This window comes from Oryzias melastigma, linkage group LG16 (genome assembly GCF_002922805.2).
Source record: "Oryzias melastigma strain HK-1 linkage group LG16, ASM292280v2, whole genome shotgun sequence".
Lineage (NCBI taxonomy): Eukaryota > Metazoa > Chordata > Actinopteri > Beloniformes > Adrianichthyidae > Oryzias > Oryzias melastigma.
Window position 1 is genome coordinate 29,725,411 of NC_050527.1, and position 13,536 is coordinate 29,738,946.

Consider the following 13,536-nt stretch of genomic DNA (forward strand, 5'->3'; position numbering starts at 1 on the left):
TAAAAATACACAACAGCCTGGTAACTTTGCCATGACGTGCACATTTGATAAAAATAAGAAAATGTAAAGATGTAATGCTGCTAAACATAATGTACACATATGTGTGCTATGGGACTTATTTTTTGGTTAAAAATATAGCATTTATGCATCCAGGAATGGCAGATAAATTCATTTCTAGCTAACTCTGGTGAAGATAAAATGCTGTAGATTGTCCCAATCAAATAAACACTTAAATGACATAGATTTGTGTTTGATTATTTTCATTATTTTATTTCCAGAACATCTTTCTTTGCAAAGAGTACTTGAGTTACTGGACCTAACAGATGAAGATGAGTCAAATGTGAAAAATTGTTTCAGTTAATGAGGCTGCTATTCCATTTTATGTATTTCTCTGCAAAAATAGTATTCTTGCCTTCCTTAAAAATTTCAATCAATGGTTTGGTGTCATTTATTTTAACACATAACTGGGTTTTATACTGACTCATGCAAAACACTGCACAATAATAACTCCATAGTTAAAAATACCCCAAGTTTAGTTGTTTTTAAGAGAGATCCGAGGTTAAAAATGGAATAACTTCTATCTGGATTATTTTAACCCTGTAAAAAAACATCAATTGCATTAAACTGTTATTACTATAACCCAAACGATCACCATTGCCCCTAAAATAAGCACATATACACCCCAACATGCACGATCCAAGAACTGGGTTGAAGGAATAACCTATGTTTTAAAAGCGTGACGCTGCAGCTGCAAAACTGTTCATTTGACTTCACCACTACATTTCATTATTTTTTCTTTCAGTGGGCTGTGACAGCACGCAGATGGCTGTTGGTGGGTGAAACTGTGAAAATGCAAAGTTAGAATATCCTCTACTTTTGCTGCCTCAGGGGCCACACATGCAAATTTCACAGTAAGAGCAGAAATCTTAAAAGTAAAAATAAAAAAAAATGTTGCTTTCAGCTAAACATTTAATATTAGTAGTTAAACCATTGTGAGGGGCACTTGTAAAAAAGAAGTTGTGGTTATTTTTGTTTATATTTAATAATATATATGTGCAATTTATAATATTAATATTTCTAAGAATTAAATAGAACATTTATATTTTATATACAAGTCTATTATATTTAGTTTTAATAATGATTCAGTATGCATTCGCTGAATAGTTTTGTGTTAAGTCACAAGTATGTTCATCGAGATTTTATTTTGAAAAGCCCTGGCGGAAGTGAGGGTGTCCTACGTAAAAGTAGCTACCAGTGCTTAGCCACGTCATGTAAACTTAGCAGTGGATGAGTTGTGAAGTAAAGACAGCATTCTCGTCATTTTTAAAGTTGGTTATCAACATTTCCCATCGAGGAATTTTCTTTTTACCTTTTTAAGTCATCGAAGTCTTATGGAAAGATGTCGGACATCGGGGACTGGTTCAGGAGCATCCCTTTCATCACCCGGTCTTGGTTTGCTGCTTCGATAGCGGTTCCTTTTATTGGGAAGCTAGGGTTGATCGATTTCAGAAACCTCCTGCTCTTCCCGGAGATGGTTTTCAGCAGATTTCATGTAAGTATTTTATCAAAGCGGATCCCTTCGTTTGTGTTGTCGTGTGACCTCATTAAGTTTGTGTTTTACAGGGCGTCTTCTTGTGTTTTGACTGTGGTCGGCTAGTTAGCAGGTGGCTAACAGAGTCACAGGCCTCCATTAGAGCGCAGCCAATGAGAGGCTGAGACGTGACAGGGGAGAACTTCCGGAAACTGTCAGAGTTCTCCGCTATGTCGTTGAACAAATACGAAATGAACAAAAAACAGGGGAATACATTTTGATTACAAGTGCAAATAATTGTGTGTTGTTAAACACGTTTATATATTTGGTGCCGTATAAGGTAAAAATAAAGTGCAATACTGACAAACGCCACTAGAGGGAGACTTAATTTCAAAGAAAACATAAATGAATGAATAAAAGACGTCAACAACAAAGGTAGTTTTAAAAAAAGAAAAAAACTTTCTTTGTTTTTTTTTATTCATGCATGTATTTATTATTAGCAGTTTAACACAGATTTAATCAGACGCTATTAGAATAGATCTAAATGTGCTATTAGATACAAATCCACTGTCAACTGTGTCCAAATTGTTTTGTAGTAAAACTTATTTTTTGGGGCAAAAACTATTTTTTAAACCTATTTTTTGAAATTGAACATTGGATATATTTATTAATTCCAGCTTTACTTTTTGAGTAATTTTTCATATTCTATTTTTAAGCCAAAAAAACCCCCACTTGTTTAGCATTGCCAAAATATTCACTTACCCATCCAAAAAGTTATATCAGCAGCTTACCATAATGTCATAATGAATGGTGAGACATGTAGCCTTTTTTCAGTTAAGCACAACAGACCTAAAACCTTCATGTTTTGATGATCAAGCAGCTAAAACATATTCATCTTCATCATCATGTACAATGCAATGATGTGAAGCACCGTTGGACTCTAGAGAAGTAGAGGTGTGTTTTCTGGAATGAAGAATCACGCTTCTCCATCTGGTAATGGGATGGGCTAATGTGTGCTGGCAGTTGCCCTAGGATTGCTTTGTATGGTGGAGTTCTTCAAATGAAATGAACTCTGAGTTCCTCTGCAAACCAAGAATTTTAGAACAACTCCATGCTCCATGTGTTCAAATACAATGGGTGTACCACACGGTTTTCTTTCATTTAGATTTTAAAATAATAAAATATATATGTTTTTATTTTTTTGTTTCAGATCTGGAGACCAATCACAGCCACCTTTTATTTCCCAATAACCCCCAATACTGGCTTTCTCTACCTGGTCAACCTTTACTTCCTCTATCATTACTCCACTCGGCTGGAGACCGGTAAGTTTTGTTGTCATTATATTAAATGATTTTTCATTTCCTTCATCCTCATCATTAATTATATATATTTTTTCCCTCATTTAGGGGCTTTTGATGGCAGACCTGCAGACTATGTTTTTATGCTTCTCTTCAACTGGATCTGCATTGTTGTATCCTTTGACTTTCATGTAAAGGCGATTCACAGATTAGTTGAATGTCCACTTCCAGAACCTGCGGCTTCACTCGGCTGCACCACCTGCCTCTCCTTTGTTCGGCGTTCCTAGACCCCGCCCCTCTTTCTCTGCAGCACACTGCCATGTCAAGGTGGCCCTGTGCCAGCAGACCAGTGTCAGTCCACCCCTGCAGAGCAGAGAAACCCAATCTAGGTCACATGCAGCACTTATAGAAGCTCGGTGCTGCCCACATCACCGCTCTGTTTTCTCGTCTTTTCTATTCCTTGATGTCGTGGCCTTTTATCAAACTTTCCGTGGAGGTAGAAGAACGCTGTTCTTTTTTTTAGGTCAGGTGATGTGCTGAATTTTAAAACACAATGTTGAGCTTTTAGAGTCGTAGCGAGGCGAACGTTTCCCTCAGCAGCGGCTGCAGGTTTCAGTCTGATGAACTTGTTCTCCTTGACTCTGCTCCTGCAGATAACCGGGCTGCTCATGAACATGCAGGTGAGGAGGCTCTGCAGCTCTTTAACCGCCGCCTCCGCACGCCGCTTTCAGCCGTCCTGACTGCGTTTGAACTCTCGTTTCAGCTGCTCATGATCCCGCTCATCATGTCGGTTCTGTACGTCTGGGCCCAGTTCAACAAAGACACCATCGTTTCCTTCTGGTTTGGAACGCGGTTTAAGGTGGGCGGGGTTTCACGAACACAGTCACAACAATCCGTCATGAAGACGATTAACACTAACTCCGTATCTCCTTCAGGCCTATTATCTACCCTGGGTCATCCTGGCCTTCAACTTCATTATCGGAGGCTCGTGAGTGAAGTTCTTCCTGTGAAGTGTAGAATGATGTGTTCCAGCTGGATCACTCACAGCCCCCCCCCCAATTGTCTGTGCAGATTTATGAACGAACTGACAGGAAACCTGGTGGGCCACCTCTTCTTCTTCCTCATGTTCAAATACCCCATGGATCTCGGAGGACGCTCCTTTCTGTCCACGCCAGAGTTCCTGTAAGTTTAAGAGAACGCCGCGTTTTATTGATGTCGCACAAACATGGACACAAAGGTTATTCAAACAAGAGTCACCCTAGTAGAAGTCTATGGGATTTTGGCTTCTTCCTGTTTGGAACGCAAAAGGGGGAGGAGTCACTCAGTCCAGTTAGCATATACAGTCACGTGGGAAATGGATAATGAGTAGTAACAAATACTGACATTTTAGTGCATTATTTTACCCACTTGTTACTAGTTAAATAAATGTTATTACTGTAAAGTGTAACAGAAACACATGGTTATTACTGTCATTATTTGTTGCATCAAGGAGAAATGCTCCGGCTTAGCTTTAGAGTTTGTTAGCTTCTGTAAAAACTGAGATCTGCCTCAAAACTGTATTTCTGGAAATATAGACGAACTTTTCCCATTTTAAGTTAAATTAAGACTGAGGCTACGTCTGAATTCCAACAGTACTCCCCAACAATGGAAAATCTATATAGTGCCCTGGATTTTAAAAGCAATTCGTACACAATGCTCACTACTTTTTTTTTTTTTTTTAATGGAGAATTTTACGAAGGTAAAACCTAATCACTAAACCATGCAACGACAATATGTCAACAATACAAGACCTTCTTTTTTTGCCAAAATTGTTCAAATGCAATGCATTGTGGTCTTTATCCCCCAATCTAGTATACATCAATGCACACTGGTTTTTTCACAGAGAATTCTGGGAAATTTCTTGGTCACTCAATTTTGGGCTATTTCCAAATTCCTTCACTCCTCACTATATAGTGCATTTGCCATTTTCTAGTGCTGTCAGAATCTACAAATCCAAAATTGAGTGCTCTTGAAATTTCCCAGAAGTCTTTGCTCAAAACTAGCATGAATCAGTGCATGCTACATGCCAGTGCAACTCTTGGGTTGTTTCTAATTTAGGAAAGAAATGTTAGGTCTTGTTTGGAGAAAAACAGACTAATAATCCTGACTGTTTGATTAAAAAATAATAATTAAATCAGTATTGAGAGTTGATAACACAAAGTATTTTAGTGTATTTATATTAATACCATTAGTGTCAGTGGTAAATGTAGTTGTTGGTACTTTTATTATGAAGCTTTTATTGTGACAGTCTGTTAGTGAGGTGTCACATGTTTTACATATATTTATGAGACTTGACCTGACCTTGTTTTTTCACTTTTACATTAGTTTTCCTCTCTGTTGCCATGGTGACCATGTCTGTTAACAGCAGCTGCACCATCCGAACATGAAGAAATGATTCTGATGAAGATGTTCTTTTGAAGAACTTTTTTTTGTTTTTCTTTGTTGTCTCTAAATGCAGACTGTCTCCCTCCTTTTTCCAGGTATCGGTTCTTCCCCAACAGGAGAGGAGGAGTGTCTGGCTTTGGAGCTCCTCCCAGCAGACGGCCGGCGGCCCAGGACCCCGCCGGCGGAGGAGGAGGAGGGGGAGGCCGGCACAACTGGGGGCAGGGCTTTCGTCTTGGTGGGGAATGAGGGCGCCCTGAGCTCTCACCAACAAACGGCCGAGCGGCCGGCATTCTGGACTAAACCATTTCTCTCCTCCTTGTTTTATTTCCCGTTGAAGGAAATCAAATCTCCATCTTTAAATTGAATTTGTCTGTTTAAGAAGAAAAAAAAAGATCTGAGGAAGCACAGCAGGACTCTGTTCTCCAAGCCAAGACGCCATTACAGCAGAGGAAGAACGGTTTCACTCTAACGCCACTCTCTTCCCGCCTTTCTTTCTCTACGACAGTCAGGAAGACGTGTTCTTCTCTCTGTGACGCCATATCTGATTCTTCACGCACTGGGAGGGCCGTCCTGCAGCAGAGCGCCGTCTCTGGGTCTGTTTTCATGGATGTAAAATATTACATGACGCGGCGGGATTTTCTCCTGTTGTAAGACCCAGATGTAAACACAAGGATGCTCTTTATTGTAAATAAAACTTTTTTGAAAGGATGCAACGACTCCGATCATCTTCTGATTTATTTTCAAAGTGGTTTTATAATTGTTTTGCTTTTATAGCTTAATTAAAAAGTCATTTTTAGGACATAGTTTCAGTAGAGCAGCAGGGGTTCATGAGAAATTCTCCTGTAGGTTGTGGGTGTGATTGTTGACATAGAGCAACCCCGCCCCACTCCCCATCATTTGTTTAAACTCTCGCTAGCTTACAGCCCCTCACACCCCCAATTTAAGATCAGTGGTGCAAAAATGGTGAGCAATATCAAAGCTATCTATTCATACAATTTTGACTTGGATACCAACTCAGATGAGGAAAACACACGTTCACAAATCTAGTCTACAAGTGGATAATTCTAATACCTCGTTTCCACTGAGCGGTCCAGACCGGATTGGACTAGAACAGTATTTTGAGCGTCTCCATTATAAAATGGACCCTTCAGGTCGGAGCGATTTGTACCATTTTTAGCCCCCGCTTGATTGTAGGTTCATAGAAAAATAAAAATAAAAAGGGCGGAGCTTCTGCCGTCACACAATAAAATCCATTGATTGGCAGAACAACAACATTAAGCGTCCGACCAGCACTTTTCCTGACTCGAGATCAAATCGATTCCGCCTACAATCTTCATGCAAAGAATATTCGATTCTTCAGATTCAGGATTCCCCCTTATTCACGGAGGTTAGACGCCGAATCTGCAAATATGTAGTCGCTCAGTGGAAACGAGGCCAAAATGGATTTGAGCAGTTTGAGCCTATAGTAGCTTCTGTGTCTCACCTACAAGCTTTTTCAAATGGCATTTTTTATCTACTACAGATTAACGATTTTAAAAAAACAAAGAAAACAACTAAAATTACGCTTTAATCTTAATTTTTCTTTATAAATGTCCTCTATCATGAGAAAAAGTCCACAAGAACATGTTAAAAACACCAAAAACATTTTTATCAGTGGGTTTTCGTTATCTGCAGGGTAAAAAGTGAAAAAATTCTAGATTACATTTTTGTTTTAAAGGAATTAAGACACTCAATTATTTCAGCCAGAAAGAGTACAAAAAGTCTGGGAGTTTATTGTGTTTTTATTGACCTGCAGCAAGCCTGGAAAATAAAAAAAAGAAAGCATTTGATATTGTGTGCAGCGTCCTGGATAACAGAAACAGAGCAGCAGGAGGACCTGACGGAGGAAACTTAAAAACTAACGGATCCCTTTCAATCCTTCCTGAAAAAGAGTTGACGGACATGCAGCCGGAGAAAGTTGACATTCTAGATTCTTTGTTGGTCAGTCTGTTTCTGCACATTCATGAGTGTTTAGGTTCCACTGTCCAGACCGAATCCAGCCGCAAGAGTTCAGGAACCTTTTTTTTAACATGCTTGCGATATTTTCTCCAAGGGCAAATTCAGCCGAGAACGGTTGGAATAGAGCGGGCTAAGCTGGAATACATCCTCCAGAGGAAGCGTCAGGCATACACAGGAAAGGCAGCGCGGTGCGATCGAACGGACCCTTCACTCTTTTCACTTTGGAAAATACTCTGATCCACGAGCAGCAACAAAAAAAAAAAAAAAAAAAAAGCGTGTCTGCAGCGCCGTAGCCCACAATGCACTTCTACTCCCTCCTGCCACGACTTCAGTCACTTCTTCATTACGTTTGATAGAAGAAAAGGATCTCGAACAGAGAAAGATGCAAGTGCCTTCAGAGTCTCCTCCGAACGAGTCAAAGGATTTTCAAAAAAATAAAAAGATTTGAAGCAAATACACTATGATACATTTTGATCTTTAAAGAAAAACACATTCCAGGTTCAGAACGAACATTCAGAATAAAACTTAACAAAACTCGCTTTTCCAGAAAAAAAACTGTACAAACGTTTTAGTTATACAGACTAAATATGTACAGAGGCCTTTCTTTAAAAAAAGTCATAAGGTAAAAATAATATAGTGAGTCCCACTTTGGCACTCCTCTTAGAGTCACTTCACTGCCTCCTGGCATCACAGCTTCTCCACTCGGTCGTCTCTCCGAAGAAATCAACCGTTTTGAACCTAGAAAGAGGAGAAATTCATTCTCTCATTACAAATCTTCTCTGTTTATGGTCATTTTGTATTTGCTGTTTTGCATCTTCTGACTCTGATGTGGTTCGGTCCACGTTTCACTGCTAATGATGGTGTTGCAGTGCCATCGTTTTTGAAGGACGGATCAGAGGTAATTACTCTGTAACTACGTCCGGAGCAGCTGGAGGCGGCAGCTGCAGCGTCTCATTTTTCTGAGTCGGAGCAACAATCCTTTGAGAGGAGAACCGCCTCCTGACAACAGGAGTTGGACTCCTCTCTTGGAACAGCTTTTGCTCCTAAAGCGACGTTCACATTGCCCTCGGCAACGCACTTGTCAGGGTCCACTTCCAATGAAAAGTCTATACTTTGGGCTTCAGAGTTCAAAACTGTTGTTTACATGAAGCTACACAAGTTTTTACGACAGTTTTTGGGCTCTACGTACAAAATGTGTGATCATTAAAGGCTAAACCAGGTCAGACTTGGACCAATCAGGAACTCAGATCCTGGGTGGTGACGTATGGATGGCAGTCCTTTTAATTCATGGCCAACCGTTTGAAAATTTATCATGGAGGAGAAGTTAATAATTCGCTTTGACATTTCACACTAATCCTCTTTACCTCTATAAATGGGTAAGTTCTGTCTGTTTCCACATTTTTGACCATTTAAAATAAACTTGTTTTGTTTCTGGAATTCAAGTCTAAAAACTTGTGAACTTTAAATTTCTTCCCCCTACAGGTTAAAACGAGGTACTACAGTTGAATTTTGTGATTGGTTCACTAGTTTCACACCATCATACTCTGCAGATCCAGCATACAAGCCCCGCCCATCTTTGATTATGTAACGGTCGGTTGTTATTAAGTTAACTTTAGCATGGCTCATAGGTGTTTTGCCTTCGGTTGTCAAAAATCTACTAGTTTGCACAACTTATGGTGGACGTGGACGTCAGGGAACAGTAGTTTAGTGCACTTGGCATTGAATCCAGCCAACTCCATCCTGGTGATGGATTTGCAATGAATGTTTCACTATGAATTGTTTTCTTAATCCTTTGGCTACAGGTCGGCTGCAGCCAAAGGCTCTGCTGCCGACCTCGCGAAACTACCGACTCATGTAGATTCACGTGACAACCCGCCATTTATTACGACTTAGGTCGTTAATAGCCTGTGGCGGTCGCATTGGAGGCGTAACGGTTGCCGTGGGAGCCCGGGGTGAGACATCACTTGAACCCACCGTCAGCCTGTGACCTGCCCCGGTTGGTCCAAAGACACAACTTCTGAGTCGGTTGTGAGTTTTTGTTGCTCCACTCCTCCGTCGGTCTCCTCTCCAACAGCCACGGTGACCTTTACCCACCTGGCAACCACAACACAAACCTTCAACAATCTGAGCTCCATATGATTTTGATTTGGTTTTTCTAACAAAATAAAAACCTCTCACTTCTCTTTGTTCTCAGGACTTGTGCTGGTGTGGTCCTGCCGGGCCCGACTCAGCCCGGCCACGCCCTGGACTAGTCTGTCAGTTAACCACTGAAGTTTGTCCTGCTGGAACAGTTTGGCGTTCTCCGTTTGTGCTTCGTTCCCTCCAGCTTCTTCCCCTGCAGACAAGAGAGTGGACCCTCAGACCTTCAGTGGACCGTAACGATCTACACCTCGTCTCCTGAACTCACCCTTCACGGCGCCGGCTTCCACAGACGAGCTCGGCTGTTTCTCAGAACTCTGGCCGTTTTGTTCTAATCCGGCTGTCGGCGGCGTGGCCACGTTCTGGAAGCCTTCCATCCAGCCCAGCGTTTCCCCGTTCTTCAGGGCCGAGCGGTGCTCCTTGAACCAGCGGACGATGTCGGTGCGCCCCAGGCTGGTCTGGGCCTCCAGCTGGCTGTACTCCTCAGGACTTGGCCACTGGGTCCGGCAGAACATCTGTCAGGAGAAGATGGAGTGAAGTGCACATAGAGGTGTTGCTGAGATGTTTATTGTTGAATCTGGACTCTTCACTTAGAGAAATCTGTCAAAGTTTTAAGCACAAGCTGCTTTTTTATTCACTTTTTGCTCAAGTTGTCATCAGTTCCGTTCTGCCTTCTCCAATACGATCAAAACAAAAACATTTAAACAAATAAAAGGTGTGGATAATACAAATAAATTATCTAAAAGTAATTTTCTGATATAAAATGAAAAGTTTTAGAAGACACATATTTATTTATTTTACATTTAAGAGATTTTTGTGTATAAATGTCCGTCAAAGCTGAATATCAGTCAATCAGTGAAGGTGGGTGGAACCTACAGGCTCATTGGCTGATCCGTTCACATTTATTTTTTTTTTGGTTGATCCCTGCTTGCAACTGTTTCTGTTGTAGCTAAAAAGTACACGTTAATTTGAAAATGAAGTAAAAGAGGATTGAAAGATTCCTCTCAAGTACAACAAAAACCTAAAATAAAACACATGTTCAGCAATAAAAGCCTTTGAGTTATTAGTGTTAATGTAACAATGTAGAAACAAGTTCTGATTTATTACAGGGAATTCTAATTTAAAGACTCTGATATAAAGGATGTATTTGGTGTTCTTAACATGTTCATGAGGAATTTTGCTGATGATGGAGGACACAAATAAAGAAAATAAAGGTTAAAATTGAATTTCTGAGTGTGTCTTCATTTAAATTGTTGTGAATCAGGATCAGATAAAAAGTTCTGTTTGAAAAATAACTTATTTCCGCTCCATCCTGATGCACCCACGTAGAAGACTAGATGTTTGTTCAAGATCCATTCATGCTCACCTCTCTGAGCAGAGCCAGCGACTCGCTGGAGATGGTCGTGGGGCTCGAACAAGCTGCTGCCACGGGAGGATGAGGGGAAGATTGGGATGATGTGAGGACGGGAGGCGACGTTGAAGAGGAGAGGGTGGGCGGCTGAGGGGAGGAAGCGGCGAGCGCAGGAGGGGAGGAGGAACAGGAGAGGACAGGTGGGAGCTTCCCGTTGTGCTCTCGGTGGGGGGTCCCGTTCAGCAGCGCCCCTCCCGGCCGCTCGGACCGGTCCTCGGTGTTCTTAGAGGCCATGGCGAGTAACACCTTCTCCATATTGTCCCTCAGCGCCCTGCGCTCCGAAAACCAGCAGTCCACCTCCGTCTTGGACAGCCGGGTCTCCTGAGCCAGCTGGCCTGCAGCGGAAGACAGTTTGGAAGACGGGATGAGCCGCTCGCTCTTTGAGGAGGCGTTCTCTTTTAAAGAAGCGCCTCTCAGCAGGAGGTCTCAGAAAGGGGCTCATTAAAAACATTTCTGCGGCTTGTGCCACCGTAGGCAGCGTGGAGCGTCCCCGGAGTAACAGAGAACTGAACTCACAGGCTGTGATCAGGCAGAAACAAGAAAACACAAACTCACATCCAAGACTGACGACAACACGGGAATCGGAAAATGAAGCCATCTGCTCCAAAATAAAAAATAAAAAATAGACTGTGCACTGGCTTGTAATGATATTTTTATCCTAAATTTTAGGGATGTCCCAATCTTATCACGTGATCGGAAATTAGACCACATAGTTTCAGACTCATTTATTTATTTTATTCCTATTATGATCAGAAGTTTAAATTTCAAGCTTAGTGTTACAGATAAATACTCTAATAAATTCTGCATATCATGAACAGATTGAAACCTTTTCTTGCTGTAAAACGCAGCAGAATGTGACACTAGTTTGAGCAGAAGGTGCACAAAAACATTAAGGCTAGAACAATTATTATAAAAGAAATAATTTATTTTAAAGAATTTAAAAATAAAAGTTAAAGCAGATATGAATCCCATTTTATCAAAAATGTCCAATTGTTCTGCAGATCCTAAAAGCTGCAGTCACTAAACTTTCTCACGACTAATTATTAAATATTTTTTATTAGTTAACTATTTCTTCTAGTTGATAGTTGCTCTATTTTTGCTTGATTGTTAAAGCAACTTCACGCATGAGTGTAAAATATGGAGAGAATGTGGTATCATTCAATTTGTGTATTTGTAATTCTTGAGTTTTAACTCACAAAACATTTTATGCGTAACTTTATGAACCTGCAATTCTGTTTTCACATTTACAAAAATTACAAAAAACTTTCAACTTACACACACACAACCTAAAATGAAAACAGCTTTTAATATTTGTACGTGTAAATCACTTGTTACGCACACAAAACCACATTTATGGACAAATCTGATGTGAGACTCTTTTTACGTGTCAAATATTTGTGCGTAAGTGATGTGTTTAAATGCTGCTAAAATGCTGGGTTATCAGAGTTTGCTTTAAATTGTGACTATTATCTGACATTTCCTACTTTTTTTTAAACAGATATACCCCAATAATTAATGTAAACATCCAAATGTATATTTTTTAAACACTCAACACTAAAATTTCTTTATTCTCATCGGTTCCTCGCGGCTGCGCTTTCCCTGTAGCGCCTTCACGACGGAGCTCTTCTGTGAGCAGAAGACTTTTTTGTATCAATTATTGCACATATTTCATTCAGTAAATAGTAAATGGTAAATGTTGAGAGTGGGAAAATGTCAAGTTTTCACCAGATAATATTCACAATCTAAGTTAAAAGTTGCTTATAGGAAAACTGATGAACCAGCGTTCTAGTAGCATTTAAACGCATCATTTTCACACCAATCTTGGAGACATAACGAGTCTGACATCAGATTTGTGTCTTAGGCAGTTCATTCATACTTTTTAAAGATTTGTGTGTGTAGTTAGTTCTAAGTTGTTGTAAGTTAACTTGTACGAGTGTAAACTCTATTTTGTAATTTTTGTACAGGTGAAAATAAGTACTTAAATATACACACAAAATGTATTGTTTGAGTTACAAATCAATAATTACGCACACACAAATCCAAAGTTGAACACAAACATGCAGAGACCAAGAATTAAACAAATGACTATTTCCTTAGCTGGGGTCAAAAAATGGAATTCCTTGGATAATGACCCGAAAAAGTGTTTTATATTGTTTGTTTTAAGTTTAAATGTAAAAACTAAATGACTGATTTGTATGCAGCATGATGTAAATATATTGTTCCAGATCGTATTATTATTATTATGGATTTTCATGTTGTGTTTGTTTTGATAATTCCCACTAATTTAGTCTATTTGTATCATGAAATAATAAGAATGGGGTAGGGATTCATAAGATTTGGTCTTCAGCCCACTCCTGTTCTTTAAGTAGATTGTATGTATTGTACATTCTAACTGAAAAAGAACAAAAAATATAAAAAATAAAAAATAAAGAATTACAGACACAAATCAGATGAGTCTCCAAAGTTAAATGACAAAAGGAGAGTAATTAAATTACAAAATAGGGACAACATGAATTTGGTTTTAAATTTTGCTCATTTTTAATTTTTTTTAAATGTGTTACAAAAATATCGGATCAGGACTCGGTATTGGCAGATTACTCAGAATTGGATCAGGACATCCCAACTAAATATGTCACTTTATACCTAATCTATGAGAGCAATCCCTTTCTAGAGATTAAGGGACTCTTTGAGTGTGAAACCCGTGGATGTTCATGAGTTCATACCCAGCTCTGATT

At 39.8% G+C, this 13,536-nt stretch overlaps 2 protein-coding genes across 3 annotated transcripts in view; one reads left to right on the forward strand and one right to left on the reverse strand.

Moving 5' to 3' along the window:
• The first annotated feature begins 1,399 nt into the window (after positions 1-1,399).
• derl1 (derlin 1) lies at positions 1,400-5,963 on the forward strand. The gene is made up of 8 exons (XM_024263528.2): positions 1,400-1,552; positions 2,742-2,853; positions 2,938-3,002; positions 3,483-3,509; positions 3,593-3,688; positions 3,765-3,817; positions 3,901-4,011; positions 5,349-5,963. Exons 1-8 carry the CDS (start codon positions 1,400-1,402, stop codon positions 5,497-5,499), a joined length of 768 nt encoding a protein of 255 aa, XP_024119296.1. The 3' UTR covers positions 5,500-5,963.
• A 1,037-nt stretch (positions 5,964-7,000) lies between these two features.
• The window catches only part of zhx2a (zinc fingers and homeoboxes 2a), a 33,982-nt gene continuing 27,446 nt past the window's right edge, over positions 7,001-13,536 (reverse strand). Inside the window, exons 9-13 of one of the 2 annotated variants that reach the window (XM_024263510.2) lie at positions 10,757-11,136; positions 9,659-9,905; positions 9,430-9,589; positions 9,226-9,345; positions 7,001-7,989 (exon numbers count right to left, since the gene is read on the reverse strand). In XM_024263510.2, coding sequence (XP_024119278.1) covers positions 9,228-9,345; positions 9,430-9,589; positions 9,659-9,905; positions 10,757-11,136 — 905 coding nt within the window. In that variant the 3' untranslated portion in view covers positions 7,001-7,989; positions 9,226-9,227. The remainder of the gene's footprint in view (positions 7,990-9,225; positions 9,346-9,429; positions 9,590-9,658; positions 9,906-10,756; positions 11,137-13,536) is intronic. The other variant, XM_024263511.2, reaches the window with a different exon arrangement.

What these genes read in the sequence shown, in the direction of transcription:
- derl1 (XM_024263528.2), top strand. Translation starts at nt 1,400, where the DNA reads ATGTCGGACATCGGGGACTGGTTCAGGAGCATCCCTTTCATCACCCGG. An exon ending in TGGTTTTCAGCAGATTTCAT is followed by an intron (nt 1,553 to 2,741) that starts GTAAGTATTTTA and finishes TTTTTGTTTCAG; the next exon opens with ATCTGGAGACCAATCACAGC. An exon ending in CTCCACTCGGCTGGAGACCG is followed by an intron (nt 2,854 to 2,937) that starts GTAAGTTTTGTT and finishes TCCCTCATTTAG; the next exon opens with GGGCTTTTGATGGCAGACCT.